Source organism: Diorhabda sublineata, chromosome 1 (genome assembly GCF_026230105.1).
Source record: "Diorhabda sublineata isolate icDioSubl1.1 chromosome 1, icDioSubl1.1, whole genome shotgun sequence".
In the NCBI taxonomy this organism is placed as follows: Eukaryota; Metazoa; Arthropoda; class Insecta; order Coleoptera; family Chrysomelidae; genus Diorhabda; species Diorhabda sublineata.
The window spans coordinates 29,772,501-29,791,474 of NC_079474.1; the positions used below are offsets into that span (position 1 = coordinate 29,772,501).

At 34.5% G+C, this 18,974-nt stretch overlaps 1 protein-coding gene across 1 annotated transcript in view; it reads left to right on the forward strand.

The window, feature by feature from the left end:
* Positions 1-3,770: 3,770 nt before the first annotated feature.
* Positions 3,771-18,974, forward strand: part of LOC130449775 (sodium-dependent dopamine transporter) — a 48,917-nt gene continuing 33,713 nt past the window's right edge. The window contains exons 1-2 of the mRNA XM_056787777.1: positions 3,771-3,942; positions 18,009-18,248. Of these exons, the coding sequence (XP_056643755.1) occupies positions 18,071-18,248 (178 nt within the window). The 5' untranslated portion in view covers positions 3,771-3,942; positions 18,009-18,070. The remainder of the gene's footprint in view (positions 3,943-18,008; positions 18,249-18,974) is intronic.

Consider the following 18,974-nt stretch of genomic DNA (forward strand, 5'->3'; position numbering starts at 1 on the left):
CTCCCTCTATCTCTCTCTTTTTAATTTTATTTTATACATAAGACCTACTTTTATTTATCAATTGAGGCAGTACGAAGTGTGCCAGATCAGCTAGTATAATAAACACAAATTTTTTATTTGCCTTCAGTAATTGAAATTATAACGAAGATTGTTTTATTTGGAATTTAACAATGGCGATGTAACTTCGTCACTGTTGCGACGTATAGTTAATTTGTCTAAATGATTCTTCGACAAATATTATAAGGAAAACATATCCAGAAATGGCTGTTACAGAAAATCAGACTTTATTGTAGCTGCTGTGTCCAATTCACTTCATGTTCAATAATCTCCAGTTAATAAGGAAAAGTAGGTAGTTAATAATGAAATCCGTAATAAGATGAAGATTGAATGAGATCTTATGAAAAGTTGGTATGATACAAATATTAACCGTCGGTCATTCAAAGCCGAAGACAGGGCTTTTCTTCATAATCCTATAATGATGAACAGGTTGAAGATAAAGATCGTTCATTAAGATCAGTAACTCAACTTCGTAAGTCAGGTGGAACAGTCTGTGAACAGACTTTCATTTGTATAGCGAAAGTCCATCAACCAAAATAATGAAACCTACAAAATTATGCGTCTCCTTTTAATATGAATTAACTATAACTACTGCTAGTGGCAGATATCTGGTTATTTGAATATTATCACAATTTTAGAAGGACTTTAGAGATGGCTAACAAAATATCTATGGCCGCTAGTCTTAGTATCGAGGGTAAAAACAAAGTTCGATAACTTAAACTACAACCAAACTATAAAGACAAAAATATATACAACGAAATATTAACTACGTCACCCGAGAGAAGTCACTGGAAACGGTGCAGCATCGCTGGGATCTCGGCGCTCAAGATCAGATCGCTTCGAAGTCTCGACACACAATGAATTTCTCCAAATGCCTCGTCTGGGTTTATATAAATATGGAACAGAGAGCAGGTAGAAGGTTTTGGTTTTTCCCAAAGTATGCTTTTTGGACATTGAGAAGGTTACTTGGGATTTTCCTGGGTGAAGTATCGGTTAGTTAGGTGTGGACGGCTGAAAGGTCACATGGAGGGGTCTCCACATACGTTTGTGGGACAGTGAAGTTAAAAACAATTTATCTGGAAAGGTCTAAATTTCAACCAAAATCTCAAAATGTTAAGTATGTGGACTAATAGAAACCTTTGTGAAGGTTGTGAATAAAGAGGGCGAACGATTTAAATACCAAGAGAAGTCGTTCCCCAGTCAACTGACGCAAATTAGAGGAGGGTATTTTTATTGGCGATATTAATTATATAGAAAAGCTTACCGCACAAGAACTTGGAATTCATTCGTATGTGACGTGAGGGAATTTTTGAGCATCAATAACTATGCAAACTATGAACAGTTGGTTAATAAACTTGTAGATTGGTTGTCAAATGTTCATTGAAACTTCATTTTCTTCATTCTCAATTTATCATTTTTCCTGATAATCAAGATTTAGAGTTTCCTCCAAGATATGAGAATTATTGAAATTCTAGAACAAGAGCGTGCTGGTATTTAGTCATTACGTGGGCATTTTTCACAACTGTTTCCATTTTTTCCTATTCTGTGTCTTTTGCTTTATTTCCTGCCATCTTATTTTCTTTCTTTTTTTTTTAAGTTTACGCTTCATACATCTTATATGTGGCACGGGCAAACCATCTTAATTGTTTTCGAGTTTGGCTTTGAATTGATTTTACGTTAAAATTTTCTCTTATAATGTTATTCTTTTTGCGGCATATCAATTTACTGCCTATTTCTCTTAGATATCTCATTTTTATATTTTAATTTTTTGTTTCTCTATTAGTGTCCATGATTATGATACAACTGCTCCAATTCTCTCTTGTTCCACTGTTCCATTTCTTGTCATGCCAAGACATTTGAAGCTTTTGACATGCTCTGTTTTTGATTCTTATTTCTTCTGATTTTATCTTATGTGTCTTCTCTTTTCGGTTTATTGTCATCGTCTTAAATTCATATTTATTATCTGTAAACTGTCCTTTTATATTTTTAAGTTCGAGTTCAAGATATTCTGCCGTTTTTACCATGTTATCTGCGTAAAGAATCTCTGATATTTTAATATTTTCCATTTTACGATTTTATACAGTTTTATTTGTATTTCAGTTCTTTTTATTAATTCATCTAAAACTACAGTAAATAAATAATTATGGGGTTAGTGTATATCGTTGCTTTACTTATTTTGTTGTTTAGAACTTATTTGATATCTATTGCGTAGCTTTGACATAATTTTTCATCTGATTATATATAGTTTTCTCTCCATTTATTAGTTATTTTTCTGTATTCTAGTTCCATATGTCATTTCTTTGGCTCGAAGGCTTCTTCAAGCTCTATAAAACAAAAGTATATCTCCCCATAGAGGAAAGTTCCAAGGGCCCAACTATGTAGAAGTCTGGACCAAGCTTGTAAGCCAGGCTTGGCCCAGTCTTGGGAAATCTCTGGAGTGATAACGATGGGCCAAGCTTGCTCGCCATGACTGCCACAAGCTTGGTTGCCAAGACAGGGCCATGCTTAAATGCCAGGGCTGGGCCAAGCTTAAATGCCAGGACTGGGCCAAGGCTAAATACAAAGATTTATTCATTACATAACTTTTTCTTCTTTATCTTTATTTCATTTCTTTATTTATTTTTCATCCAAATGATTTTTTTGATTCTAAGAATAAACAAACATAAATGTTTATATTTAATCTTACTCTTACTGTAATTAACAATATAGTAATAATAATATTATTATCATCATTATCCAAATTATGATTATTAAACGCTTGTAGATTGCACAAGTCTGTACCACTATCGTTAACCTCACTCACAGAACTGATGTTCATACTAAAATTATTTGAGCTCTGCCCGTTCATTATTGAGTTAGTTTTTTTCTCTATTTAATGGACGCCATCTTTTAACTCGAACATACGTATGAGACATGGCTACTTTTAGTAGTAATAAATAATAAATAATATGATAAGAAACATACACACTGAATAAACTAGAGAACGCTAGGTTTCGCAGGACTGGCCCAGGCTTGGCCCCTTTGTCAACTCTAGGGTTTCCTGTATGGGTCTGTCGTTTCTTATTGCTCATTAAATTATTCGTCTAATTATTGATGTTTCCCTGTTCGTTTTAAATCCTTGTTTTAAGGTTTCTGCGAAGTTTTCTAGATCGTCTTTTAGTCTGTTTTCTATTATTATCGTACATATCATGCAGACTGTATAGTTGTTACAGTTTCTTGTGTCTTTTTTCTTGTCTATTGGTATACTATCATCAAATATAGAAATATAGTTGTAAAAGACACTATAAATATTAAACGTAACTGTTCTGAATGTGGTCTTTAAAATGCATAAAAAAACCTTAAGTGTTAAGCTTTTTTCGTACTTTAGATAGGTTAAAATTACGTAATATGCTGTTAGACCAATAAAAATGTTTTCTTCACACTTCACACTGAAAACCCCGAGGAAGTTACAACTCATTTGCAGAGACAGTGTGTCATAATTCCTGTTGTTCGTTTATAGATACTATTAATTTCTCAAAAGTAAATAAATATATTAAAAATCGAATTATATGCCCAATCATTCTATACCTCGTATATCCAAGGCGGGAAACTTCCATTTCCACGAATCCCATCAACCGAGAGGTGGTCGCTGGAGGATGGTCTTCGACCATCAGGAGGTGACGGAGCACGCATGTGGAATCGCTGCTTCTTGCGTTATTCAAACTGCTGCTTTTGTCACTTGTTTGTCGATTGCGAAAAGGTCCGTTCCTCTTGGGGAAAATATTGTGTTTAACATCTACAAGAAGTTGAGAAAGTCTTCTGGATGGGCCAGATTGATTCTAGCTTTTCTCTCATCATCACTTTGTGGCGTTAGCAAGAGATGCGAGAAATAAATTGTACGCACTGGTAAGTTTAACAATTTCTGAACTTCAGTAGAATATTGAACAATTAATAAATTATAGTTTAAAAAAAAAACTAGAGAACACGGCAGTAGCAATAATGAAACTAAAAATTAAAAAATAATTTTTGGTTTAAAATAAAAAATATTATTGATGAGAAAAAGAAAATTTTTGCAATTATTATCAAAGCGTGGAGTTTTTTCTACGATATAAACTACATACCTCAGTATTTGTAATCAAGAGATCTGAGTCCGAGGACTGTCCGAATGGTTTTTTCAATACTGAAAATTAAGAATGTCATAGAAAGCATCCCACACTCTTATAATAGTGACATTAATTTTCTCATAAGTAATTTTATTTTTATGTCAAGAATTATCTTTCACTTTTTAGTTTTCTTAAGCTATAATTTATTTTGGCTGTCTCGATTTTCGAAAACTGTTCTGTATCCGGGTTGACAGCCGTCGAAAAATTACAAATATTCAAGTATACAATCATACAGGTGAAACTGATAAAAAAGTGCTAAGAAAACTAATCATTTAATTTAGTTAGTTAGGAAATGTCACTTTCTTGCGTCTAGGGTACATGAGGTAGGAATTCAAACATTAATTCATTATTTTGGCCATAGCAATAACAGAAATGTGAACTGGTGCATTGTCTTGATGAAACAACACTTTTTTCTTAGCCAAATGTGGCCGTTTTTGCTTGATTTCTTCGCTCATAAATTGCAATAAGTTCGTATGATACTTACCGTTGATAGTTTTTCTATTTTCAAGATAGTCAATGAAAATTATTTCACGAGTATCACAAAAAACCGACGCCATGACCTTGACTGCAAATGTAACGGTCTCTGCCTTCTTCGGAGCCGGTTCTCCCTTTTTATTCAGACCGCACTTTTTGAAATTTCTAGTAAATCTGCTAGCACGCGCACTTTCAGTCGACGATCCTCCAGTACCGCTTTGTGGATTTTCTTCAACATTTCTGGTGTCGTCACCTCATTTGGTTGCTGGTCTTCGCAGGTCGTTCAACCTCATTTAAACTATGTTACCTAATATTTTATTGTTAAAAACGAAGGAGTAGTCTCACCCAGAGTAAAATCTACTTCATCTTATATCTTGGTTGGGCTAATGCCTTTCAAACAAAAGTATTGTATCATATAACAGTGACCAATAACCATGGCCTTTTCGAACCTGAAACATATGCTGTATAGATTGAGTACTTTCTAATACACTAATATTTTCGAGAAACTACCGCCATCTTTAGGTCAGGGCAGATAATTCTGCGACAATCATCGTATTTTACTATCATCTGATTATATTTTCATAGTTATCTGTTGGTCTTCTTTTGTAATTTTATTGCAGTTATTTTTCTTTATTGTTAAATTTTATGTGTCCTACTTATAATTGTTTTAAAGACTTTCAACTTGGTCTCGCAGATAATTTCTTTCTTGTATGCTATTATAAATTATCATCACCTTTATTCTTTAGAATATTTTAGCTTTTGATTCTATTTTTTCGATTTTTATCTTCTAATTTTCTTTTGCTCCATTTTTGTGCCTATTGTGATTATTTCGATTGTTTTTATTTATTTCCAAACCATACTTTACATCAGGCATTATCCCATGTTAAGTCAAAGAATTCCTTCCGATATTTCTACTCTATTCTACTATTAAATCTTGGGTTGTCTTATGTTTTAAAACTCTATTTGGAATGAATGTAGTAAGAAATGAGTTATATGTATGGGAAAATGGGGAGTAAAGAAAAACATACTTAGAGCAAACCCAAATTGTTTGCGCGCTAGAAGTTTTAACGGTTAAGATCTCCAAAAGACACGTATCACATTTCTATTTCAATCACCTACATGTGAGACCTATCTACAAAAACTACAGCCTATCTCACCATAGGAAGCTATTTCAAGCTTATTAAGAAAATGTAGAAACAGTGAATAATTTCAAGTAATCGAAACAATCCTTCGGATAGTCCCTGAATTGAGACTCAGATCCATTGGTTACAAAACCGCAAACCATTAGCTTTCGTCCCTATTATAGTATTTGAGCAGTAGCGGTTTGAAACGAACGTGTTTTTTTATCGTGTCAAAAACCATGTGTGACGATAAACAGGAGCAACGTTTCAATCTCAAATTTCTCGTTAAATTGAAAAAAACTCCGACTGAGTGCTATAAATTATTGCAAGAGGTCTATGGGGACAATTTTCTATCTCGTGCGCGTATTTTTGAGTGGTGTAAGCGCTTTAGTGAGGGGCGAGAGAGCACCGAAGATGACCAGCGCCTAGGTCGCCCTGTGATTGTTTCAACTCCGGAAACAGTGACCAAAATCAACCAAATTGTGCGTGCAGATCGTCGAATGAGCATCCGGATTATTGCCGAGGATGTAAACGTCTGTGTGAAGCTGGTGCCAAAAAATCTGACTCCTGACTAAAAGCTCTTGCTTCAACGGGTCTGCTCAGGTTTCCTTGAAAATTTAAAAAAAGATCTGTTTTGAAAGGGATCCGATTTGAGTCGATGGAAGCGGCAAAGCAAAAAACGGCAGAGCTCTTAAAGGCCCTCACCAAAGAAGACATTCAGCACTGCTTCTATCAATGGAAAAAACGTATGGAAAGGTGTGTGGCGAGGGAGTTAGAGTATATTGAAGGGGAGCATTCGAATGTAGAATAATTTTTTTAATAAAACCCTTTTTCGTAACCAGTCTCGTTATTTAATAGCCAGACCTCGTACTATCGTTTTATTAGAATTCTTGTGTTTAATTTATTTAATTTACTCCCACCTTCATCCGGCGTCATTTCAAAAAGTCTACTATTAGAACATTTCTGCTGAATAAAGAAATTATCTTGTTCGTTTAATGTGGTTGAATATTTTATTATATAAAATCTAGTGTGGAACAAGTGAGTTCATAAAAATAATTTCTTAATCTTGTAGCCATATTTTGTAGCTTCAGATAATGTTTAAGTTTGATGTAATAATTGGTTTTAGCTTAACAATTCGAAATTCACCAAAATATATATTATCTTTTATGACTATGATTTCCCAAACTCTTCCTCTAAGTAAAGTCTCAGAAAACCTATCTAATAATATCGAATTACTACTAAGTCGTTGAAACTCATCGCACGAAAATGTATGCGATTTACTTCCATTTTTTGACCAAGATTAATATTTTCAGTATCTGTAAACAACTCAAATAGCACTCGTACGAAAACACGTTCTGAGTACGTTCATATATTCACGCAAAAATTAGTCTATGTGTGTCGATTAATTCAGTTACTGAAAGTCGACTATTTTACTTAGGTTCCTGAAGACGATAACTAACAACATGTTGTTCATTATATTTTCATTTTAATTCTGTTTATAGAACGTTTTTTATTGTATAAGCGTTTAAACTAATATGACAGCTTGTATTCAATAGCTTTTTGAAAGTGTTGATACGAGATTACACGAATCAAAAAACGTTCTGTGTAAAATATAATTGTTGAAACATGACATATACATCAAACGTTGACCCAGTAACTACCCACCATTCGGTAATTCAGAGGGCAATGGATATTTTCAAGATCTCTTGTCAAAACAAAAGAGCGCGCTCTGCTGGCGCAGACACATGTCATCATATTCTAGAATCTCTATTATTGAAATCCTGAATATGAATTGACAAAGAGAGATTTAAATTTCTCGTTTAAGTACTATACCTGTCGATATCATACATCTATAAATATCACAATGAAACGTGTCCGTGGCATTCTTTTCATTTCAACTTTTCTGATTGAGAAATTTCAATGAAATATTACAGTTTTGTTGAGATATTTTAATTAATCTGTTAGTGTACTCACTATTTGGACCATCAATATGCTTTCGGTAAACTGAACCTATTGGGTATACAACCGTTTACTCCTTAATTTACGTCATCCTCGCAACCAATCAAGTATTTACTTCATACTTCTCATTAGCAGATTGCATGCCCTTTATAACTTTTTATATTTCTATTTCTTTTTCAATATTTACAATCACGTGTTTTCAATACCTTTGGCTCATTACTTAAATGATTTATTAGATATAAAAGTTTTTTTTTATTCTTATTCAAATATAATAATGAGTGATTTTTCTTTTTCTTCAGCCGTTCTGCGTATACTCCTGAGTATAGGCCTCTCTTAATGTGTTCTACATTATTGTGTCTTGTATTGTTTCCATCCAGTGTCGGCATGTTGTGACCTTCATCTTTCTTTGTTTTGTCTTCCAACATGACCGAATTACTGCCGTTTGTTGTTCATGTTATGTTCACTCACATAGGTTTGTCAGGATTTGTATTTTTATTGGTAAATAATGAACAACTTTTCTACCTTGAAAAAGGTTATAATCCACCAGAATATGGCTGGTTAAAGGCAAACGGAAATATTCATAAGAAGAGGTCAATCAAGCACTGCTAGAATGAACGAAACAGACACAGAGAAAAGCCATATATCGCTAATCTTTTGGAAGAACCTCGAGGACCATGAGTAAGTAACTAAACCATTAAAAAAAATGTAGAAATTGGAAGATGCATTCACCCTGCGGAATAAGAAAACTCCAATGCTACAGCGTTTTATCCACAAATGAAAGTAGATTTTGCGTTTAATGAAAGAGAGTAATAGACATTAATTTCCACTTTTTGAGGACATTATTATTATTATTATTATTATTATTATTATTATTATTTTTTAACGACATCCTCACACTTCCTCAGCAATTTGCTGGGAAACATTCACCACCTCTGCGGAGTCCTGCTCAGCAGAGGGCCTCGGACGGTTGGAGTGTCCTTCTAGTCGTCTACGGCCCCTTTTGTCACTTATGGCATCGTTCCTGGAACATACTTCATGAGTGACGGGCTATCAGTGGTTTCCTTTTACCCTACGTCTCCCTTCCCCTCTCGGGAGTAGGAGTTCGGGTTCCTTTCTCTCTGCTGTCTTTGTCTTTCATCTTTTTCCTTGTTGCTGAGAATACTCTTAGCTATGTTCTGCACCGATTTCCAGTTCTCTGAGCTGTCAAGCATCTTCTCTACAATGTTGTCTGGAGTGAGCTCGCATTCCAGCTGTCTGCAAGTCCTGTCCCTGACCTCTCTCCACTTGTAGCATACGAAGATGGTATGTTCGGCAGTGTCTACGGCGGCACAGTATACACATCTATCCGTGGTGTCTTTTCTGAATCTTTTGGCATAACATCGAAAGATGCCATGTCCTGTTAGGACCTGTGTCAGGTAGTAGTCTACTTGGCGGTGCTCGCACTTAACCCACGGCTTGATGTCTGGTATTAGCCTTTTGGTCCATTGGGCCTTTACTGTCTCACCTTCCCATCTAGTTGTGAGGGAACTTTCTCTAGCTTCGTTGCTATTCTGTAGCGATTTGTACTTAGATGTTCTTTCCTGGGCTAAGAGATCAATGGGCACTGTAGCCGTAATTACTTGGAGTGCTACCCCAGACACAGTTCGGAAGGCGGAGGCTACATGCAGCAGCATGTCTCTTTGTGCTCTATTGACCGTAGTATAGTGCTTTTTTCTCATAAGCGCTTTTTGCCATATTGGGGCTCCATATAGGACAATATTTTGCATAGCACTACACAACACTGCTCTTTTGCTTTGCCTAGGACCTCCTACGTTTGGCATAATCCGAGCAAGTTTGGAAACCCTTTCTATTGCTTTCTTTGTTACTGTTTCTACATGTTTGCCAAAATTTCTACTTTCGTCAATGGTTATACCTAGGTATCTCAGGTTCTTTGCTGGCTTTATATTGACTCCGTCTACGCTGAAGCTTATTTGCTCCCTCTTCTGTTTACCCTTAAGTAGGATTGCCTCATTTTTGTGGGGGGCAAGAGCAAGCTTGTTGTTGTTTTCTAGGCACATGTTGGTGTTTGTAACCAATGTCTGTTGGCTTTCTGCTCCGACTATCAGCACCTGACGTAATATCCACCTCCCTATTCTTTTCTAATTGCAGCTTTCTGTTTCTTAAATAGTTAGAGACAAGGTTTATTAGATATGTCGATATTTTCCTTTTTTGTAGCTCTTTGATAATCAGGCTGTGACATGCAGTGCTGAAAGCATTCCTAACATCAATTGTGACAAGGGTGCAGAATCTACTTTTGAACTCCGTTACAGTATTCAGTGCAGCTTCTACAGCCTGGATCGTGGATTTCCCTTTTTGAAATCCATACTGACACATGTGCAACCCTCCTCTGTCTTTAAGCTCATCTTGTAGTCTTTCCCGTATGAACGCTTCTAGTAACTTGCTCAAAGAATTTAACAGACAGAGTGGTAGGAGTGTAGGAACTAGGTAACTCAGCTGACTTTCCTGGTTTTAGTATTAAAACCATCTTTGCAACTTTCCATTCATTTGGAAATTCCTGTTTTTGGAGTAGTTTGTTCATCATGCCTAATAACCAGTCTGGGGCACAATCTGCTACTATTTTGATAGCCTTAGGGGGAATTTGGTCAATTCCAGGTGATTTTCCACATTTGATACCTTGGGCTACCTTCCTTAGCCCTTCTGCTGTGAAGGGTGGGGCTGGAGCTTCCTTTTCAGGGTATCTCCACTTATCATTTCCGGGTGGAAACAGTACTGCCACGATTTCGGATTTCTTTTCGATGTCAAGCTCATAGGGTTTTAGAGTATTAAGCTTTTTTGCTACTAGCTTATACGCATCTCCCCATATATTATTATCAAGTTCTTTGCATATCCCGTTCCAGTGTTTCTTCTTTGATTCCTTAATTAGGCAGCAGAGTTCCCTTCTATTGGTCTTGTACGCCTCTTTCATTGCTTCAATATCGTCTCGGTTTGGGTTGTTTCTTCTCGCCGCACGTTGTTGTACCCTTCTTAATCTGTTGCATAGTGACCGTTTTTCAGCAATGTTTTCATTCATGTGTTTCAGTCTTTGAAATTCGATTTTGCGTGCTGTTCTTGCTTGCCATTTGTATCAGCTTGGTTCCTGTTTCATGACTCACTTCATCTGGAGTAATGGTAAGTAACTCTATGCAGGCTTTAAAGGCGGTCCAATCAATAAGGGGCCTTATTGAAGTTGTTTTGATCTTCGCTTTATTTACTTTAATTTCAAATGCGATATGTCTGTGCTCTGTCAGTGTTTCGGTATCAAGTATCTCCCAGTTGGTTACTCTTTGAGATACACAATTGGTTGCTATGGTGACATCAATAAAGGACTCGCTATCTCCTCGGATAAATGTGGGCTCATTTCCAGTATTCAGAACCACCAAATCGCGAGCGTTGATCCATTCCACCCAGTATTGACCCTTTTCATCGGTTACAGGTGATCCCCACATTGGGGACTTGGCATTTAGGTCTCCCAGAATAATGGCATCACTGTTGTTCGTTATGTGCTCCATTATACTGTCCACCTCAGTTTTGTAGTCTTCCAATCATTATTATTATTATTATTATTATTATTATTATTATTATTATTATTATTATTATTATTATTACTATTATTATTATTATTATTATTATTATTATTATTATTATTATTATTAATTGGAATATGGAAAGACTGCTCAATGCGGTCATAAGAGTACGTGGAGGACACACAAATATTGAGTAGAGCTAAAATATTACCTGTCAATTTTGTTATTGCGTAAGGATTAAATATTGAACTTTCGATCGCAGAGCTTTTAATTAATATCAATTGAGCTTGAAATTGAATTAAAAAAGAAAATATTTCGAAAAGATGATGATGATGAACTGCCTCGTCTGTTAAAGACTTAATTTACAGAGTGTTTTAACTAGAAGCGGATTTTCCATTCTTACTAATGGTCTCAAAATAAAATGAACTAGAAATTTCGTTTTACTTTTGTCGATTCCCTCAATTTTATCGCTTTTTTTTTATCATAAAGTGCTTAAAAAATATCGAATTTGATATATATATATATATATATATATATATATATATATATATATATATATAAATATCGAACATTGATATTTATCGATTATTTTCTGACAAAATATCGATATTTTGACTTCGATGTTTTTGCCTTTCAATAGCATCATAACAATGCACTGCCGCAAGAACGTTTGATTTCAAAAGACTAATAAGAAGTTTTTGATTATTATATTTATGTAGCTTTGACACATAACGTATGTGGGATGTTTTCATTATAAACATGTTTTTTAAGAATACCTTTTAAATTCAATATTTATTCACATTTGAAAAATATTTTTCTCATTCCTAATCTGTTTTCGAAGAAATATGAATTAATTAAATTTCAGCTGTTAAAAAGTTTGGGAAAGGTTATCCCGACTTTTACCTGAACATTTCAGCACTTATGAATATAAGTTGAGAAATTTGCGTTGTTCGAGGCTCACTAAAATTTCAGCCTTGTTGGTCGTTTAGTTTCTGTTTAACAATCGTATAAGTTATTCGTTGTGAATATTTTTCTGGAAATGGGGAAAATTAAGTTAGACACTTTGTATGGAGGCTCAGCATCATCATTTACGACCGTAAAATTTTTGCCACTTAAATAGAAACGTGGCCATATCAGCATGACTGACGAACAGCAAAAATTACGACAAGCGATGATATTATCGAAAATCTTCTCAAATATTGGACGACCATCGGATAAAAATTTAGAAAATTGAAATAGATATCGCATATGAAAAGAACGGATTTGTCATATACCGTTTGGAGAATAATGCGTATTTAAGCTACCCGCGCATTGTAAGTCGCGTTTGCTCATTTTTGACTAATAACGTGTACGAATGAACAATTCGCAGGCATTATTGACCCGTTTCAAGCAAACCAATAAATGTAGATGAAACCTAGATCCACTACAACACTCCTGTATCGGAAAAATAGCCAAGACAGTGAATTCCAAATGGTGAACCTGTTGCGAAAAAGGTAAAGACGATTAAATCAGCCGGAAAAGTCACTACTTTTTGGGATAGCCAAGGAATTGTGCTCATCCACTATATTGAAGAAGAGGAAACAATAACGGGATAGTATTACGCATTATTGTTTGATAAGGTTACGAAAGATATTGCAAAACAGTGACCGTGTTTAAGGGAAAAGAAAGTAACGCACTGTCTCACATCTCCATGGCTAGCATTCACGAATTGCACTTCGAATTGGTGGACCATCCACCCTATTCACCAAATCTAGCTCCAGCGATTTTTTCCTGTTTCCTAACCTTACATCTACACACTACTTCTGCATACATAAACGCTTATTTTGAGGAAAAAAAATGTATAGACTTAAAAGAAGTTGTTGAGAAATGAAAATTACTATTGGAAAGAGTATCAGGACTGAAACGTGTCAACTTTGAATTGGACGAAGAGCATTATTCTTTTTTAAACGTGCGTGTCGTGATATTTTTGTAAGCGAATGAATGAAAGATCGATTTTTAAATCGATTCAACTCGTAACCTGATGAATCTATTCATAAAAAATCGGGGTCTAAAAGATCGACAACTGAAAAATCGATATTATCTCAAGTCTATATTTACAATGTTTCATTAAGAAGTTGAAAAAAAAGATAATATAGCTTATAGTATCCAATGCTTGATATCTAAGATTTTTAAAAACAACAATTTGTTAAGTCTACTGGGATCCAAACGGCATCGCTGACATGGTGCCGGAAATTGACTAAAACTACTCACAAGGAACAGATTGCTAGTAAACTATAGGATCATACTTCAGTAGCACAACTGCCTGCAATAAATAATGTTCAAATTGTTCTTTTAAGTTCTGAGGTAGCCAAGCACATAGCCATCTCTCGAGTTTTAGAGTAATTAATCCTTTTCCCGACAACAGTAAAATTACGAGTACATTTATCTAATTGTAAATAATTTCATGGTGTTTACCAAAACAGAAAAAATTTAACGTCGATTTTCAAGGGTGTAATATCGATTCACCGATTCGAATAATCGATTTCAGATCGCCTTGTCTAATCGATGCAACTCTCGCGTGGCTTCTCGCTTCCTGAGAATGTAGTGAAAATGGATATGGATGACTTCAAGGGAAAGCCACACACTTCTTATTTGATAAAAATGATATTCTTATATCATTATTTGCCATCTAATCTTAATTCCATAATATAGAACAGTATATTTGATTGAATCCTGGATTAAAAATTTCGACGAAACTAGCACGACAATTAAAAAACAAACAGGACGGGAATGGTGCAGAGAATCAAACTGCTTTTTTCACTCGAATGGGCTTGCCAACAAACAAAATTGCAGATTTCAAAGTAGAGAATATCCTAAATTGAAATACCAAAAACTATCACATTTTCCAAAAGTCACGGTTAGGGCGGCAATATCTTCGAACGACGTAATAGATCTGCACAGAACAAATGAAAAAATTTTCCCGGAAAAGTAGATGTTCCATCGGAACTTCTCAGACCAGATCTATATCCAGCTAGGTGTTTTTAGTAAGCCAAGAACAGTAGTCGAACAATTTCCGACATTCTTATAGTTCCAGGAATACCGGAGGAGAAATTGCTGCTGGGACGATATTATTTATAACAAATAATGTTTTTCCATTTAAGGTGCTTCATTTGAAATAAATACTTCTTTAAATTTGATGCGTTTTTTTGTTGACGAAAACTGCAAAAGCCTATGTCCTATTCTATGTAAATTCAGACTACACCTTACAAATTAATGTATAATCATCATTTGCTGACAAATATACAGGGTGTTCCGCGACGAGTTAAAACTATCTGTATATGGCAAAATACTTATAGTAAAATCATAAAAATTTCCACGTTTAGGTTTTCGGATACGATCTTTTTAACTAAAATATTTTCAAAGATGGCCGACTGTAACTTTGTTATTTTAAATGAACACCCTGTATGTTAATACATTTTTGAAATTTACGAAAAATTTTAGTATACATTTGTCTTAACACTCTCTTCGAAAAATGCATACTTTTTGAGTAATTAGTTTTTTGGAAAATCATGTAACCGTTGCAGATCCTTATAAATTATTTTTTTTTACGAGGATACCCTTAAAGATATAAAAATGGGTTCTATTCGGTCATCAGAATATTTTTTTTTTTTTGGCTTTTAATTTTCCATAAAATTTGGTAGCATATCGTATTATTGTCACAAATCGTTTAATTCGATAACTTTTGCTTAAAATGAACCGAATAGCTTCGAATTGTTAAGTATTCTTTAACAATGTGCGAATTCGATCGTGGTCTATTTGGTCATCTTACTAAGAAAGCACATGTTTTTGCCATATTTACCATGTATAAAAAGCAATTTTACATTTCTTAGTGCTCGTATCAATGGATCAAAATAAAATAATTTAGTCTACACCGGTACAATTTTTTACAAAAGAATTAATATATAGGGTGTTCTATTTAAAACAACAAAGTTACAGTCTACAGTCTACAGTCCGGTTCTACTGGAAGTTGGCCATATTTGAAAATATTTTAGTTTAAAAGATCGTATCCGAAAACCCAAACTTAGAAATTTTTATGATTTTACCATATTTACCATATATTTTGCCATATACAGATAGTTTTATCTCGTCGTGGGCCACCCCGTATTTTATTTCTTAATTAGTGTTAAAACCTTAAAGAAACTTTCCTCCTTTCGAATATTTTCCAATAGTTATCCAAGAAACTTAATGGAAAACTATTATGACTTATCATATCATGTAATTTCGAAGAAAACGTAAACGAAGTCATCATCTTCTGATAACATTATGTATATAGCATCTATTGATGTGTGTTAGAGGGACAATGATTCAATTTATCCCCCGATAAGGTCATGTGTTGCCGATTTAACGATGATGTGATTCAGGACCGTAACATTTCAAGATAACTTATCTTTTTAACATTGATTTATTTGTAGATAGAAGAATCTAATATAGTTTATTCGTAATGTACGAGGAGTAATTCAGAAACAGTTGGCGAGGAACATTTTGTATTAGTCTATTGTCAAATTAAGGTCGGACCGTTTAAAGAAACACTCACATGGATATAGTGGAACCTAGAGGTCGGCATATGTATAGCAACGCGGCAGATATCGACCAAAGTTATCTGAAAATGTTACGTGTGCAAATGGACAACGATCCAACACTCGCGAACATCCGTCATTTCATGCAGGACGGTGCTTCGCCGCAGAATGTAATCGGGAGTACCTTAATGTTCATTTTGTAGAATGGATAGGCAGGCGAAGAATCGTTGAGTGGTCCGCACGGTCATGTGACCTGACACCCTGTGATTTCTTCCTAGGGAGCCTTCTCAAGGACCGCGTTTTATCAAGAGGATGCACTCTTCCCGCACTCCGAACGGCAATTGAAGAAGACAGCATGACATGCTTCTCCGGATCTGCTTTTCCGTTGAGAAACATTGCCGTTAATTTAATTGATCAAAATGGGCTTCAATTTGAACCTTTCTTCGAATCCCTTTTGTAATTACTTTTCATAAATTCATTTTGATGCTTCATTGTTTCTCTTAATGCAAAATTTTGACTGACTTATACCGACCTCTGTATAATATTGTTTACCTACTTTATAGGACTATCAGAAGTATCAAAGAATATCTAGCGTAAAAATATTGTATATAGTATTGTTTTGTTGGCTTCCCTCAAAATCAATTGTATCAATTAGAAAAACCTTTTTCCTTCTGTCACCATATCTTCATAATCACACTCTCTCAATCTCACTCACAATCAGTAATAGTAGTTAATGTATTTCGAAATGGTCGATCTATCAAAGCCGAGGTATATAGTGATATATAGTTAACCAAAGCGAGTTTTCTTACAAAAAGAGAATCAAAACCACATAAGCGCAATATGATCTAAGAACTTGATGGTATCGAACTCCTATCATATGTAGCATGTAGTCCGGACCTTGTGTCGACCATTACTATTTATCCAGGAAATTTTTATCCAAAAGTTGAAAATGCAGTGCGACAATTTTTTACTTCTAAACCGTAAGAATGTTTTTACCAAGATCTCAAAGAGCTTGCTCAATGTTGGGTTAAAATCATAGAATACGATGGGCTCTACTTAGAATATTAGGGCTTTCTTTGTGTATGGTTATTCAATAAGCAAAGTGCACGCTGAAACCGATATTATTTATGAGATATCTTCTATCAAATCTTAAAAATAAAGTGTCTTAGCGACTCTGCTCCAGTGATATTTTCTCAATCTTGTTACTTCTTATATACAATATGTGCTATGTGCTAAGCTTGATGCTAATCATGCTTCACCATTGTCCAGCAGACGTTATCGTGGTTGTGTAGCCTCTTCTTAATTATATGATCCCATTTGCCACCGTTACCACTCCCAGGTCTGTGAATGTCACTGTTTCTCAGATTACTTCAGCGTGTATACTTCAAAAAGTTGTATGCCGTATGTCTAAAGGTGTACAAACGACGTAAAGTTTGAAAACTGTGTATGAAAAATGGGTATATACTGGTACATTGGGTCGTATGCCCAAATCTTGCACTCTCTTTTGTTATTTTAGTAGGGGGTGTTTTCATTAAAGCTTCCAGTCCTTAAATTAATAAGAAATAACGAAGAAGTTAACTATATAAGGCTATAGAATTCAAAATGAGGAAGTAGCGTTTTATAAGTTATCAAAAGGAGAAGCGCGAGGATTATTGACAGCTTAAAGAAAGTCGAGATCTGATTGGCTGATGATGGAATGAATAGTTTCCTATGCAAAATGTTGTGTTCCCAAGTAAGTTTTTAATCAACCAATCCAGTATCACAAAAACTAGTTATATTTTTATAAAGAATGTCGGACTGAATCATAATATTCTAGGTTTTAGAATACACAGTTTAGAGATTTAATTAATTACCTTGTAGATATAAAAATATTCTATTTTCTTGAACCTTATATTTCTTATATGTTTTTCGTGATGATTTGTCTTGATTTCAAGTTTCTTTTCTACGAAAATCAGTTTAAAATAACATGCAAAAATTGACGTTTTACCTATTTCGGTCAAAAGAACGATTTTGACTACAAACTTTCTGTAACTATTTCGACAAAGTATTTTTATTTTAATTCACTAGTACGTAAAAACAATTATTATCAATTTAAATTGTTTTTTAAGTATTTATACATATTCTCTAACTTTTCAGTGTTGACGGCACACATTATTATCTTTTGCTGTTGGCTTTTTCGCCGTTAAAAGAAGAAGAGTATGTCGTGTAAGGAGAGTCTCAGAAGTCCTCGAGGTGCTCCTGAACTTCCACCAGCGACAACTGATGGGCGAGAAACGTGGAGCAAAAAAGTCGACTTCTTGCTGTCGGTCATAGGTTTCGCTGTAGATCTAGCAAACGTGTGGAGATTTCCTTATTTGTGTTATAAAAATGGAGGCGGTAAGTTCACTAGATGTTAAAAAGAATAAATTGCTATAAAAACGTACCAATTTTTCACGGCAATAGTGAAAATATTGGATACTCCTTGATTCTGGTAACCACAAACTTCAAAATAGCTTTCAAGGCGAGCCTCATATGGTAGGGCATAAAATAAAAAAACGTGTTTTTCATCTATAATATAAGTTAAAAAGTAAACGATTATTTCATTAATACAAAAGAGTTGAATATGTTAATTTTGTGATGTGTATTTTCTGGTCTCCATTCTATTTGTCAGTTAAATAGAAAAACTTTACCTCCACGATTTATTATATTCACATAATTTTGACAAATAAATAGTAATAACTTATAATAAGCGCTTCCAACTGGCAAATCCTACTTAAATCTCGAAGAATAAATCTCTTAAAGTATGACCATTCTCCCGTTATTCGGAAAAATGATCTTAAAAGCGTATTATTCACAAGATTGAATTAATATAAAGCCCATAAAGCTGTGAGAAAGCAGAAGAGCTTTCGTAATGTCCGGTTGTCAACCGCCTTGAGTACGTTCGCTACCCTTAAGCTTATTTCCTAATTTCCTGGTGTTTACTGAGATAAAATACTCGAACATTTTCAAAATATTATAATTCATAATCTTCGTTTGTTTTATTATTATTAAAATCACATCAGATTGTAAATTTGTTTAAAAAAATTTTAGTTTGGTTACACACACATACAGAAGGTTTGGGTA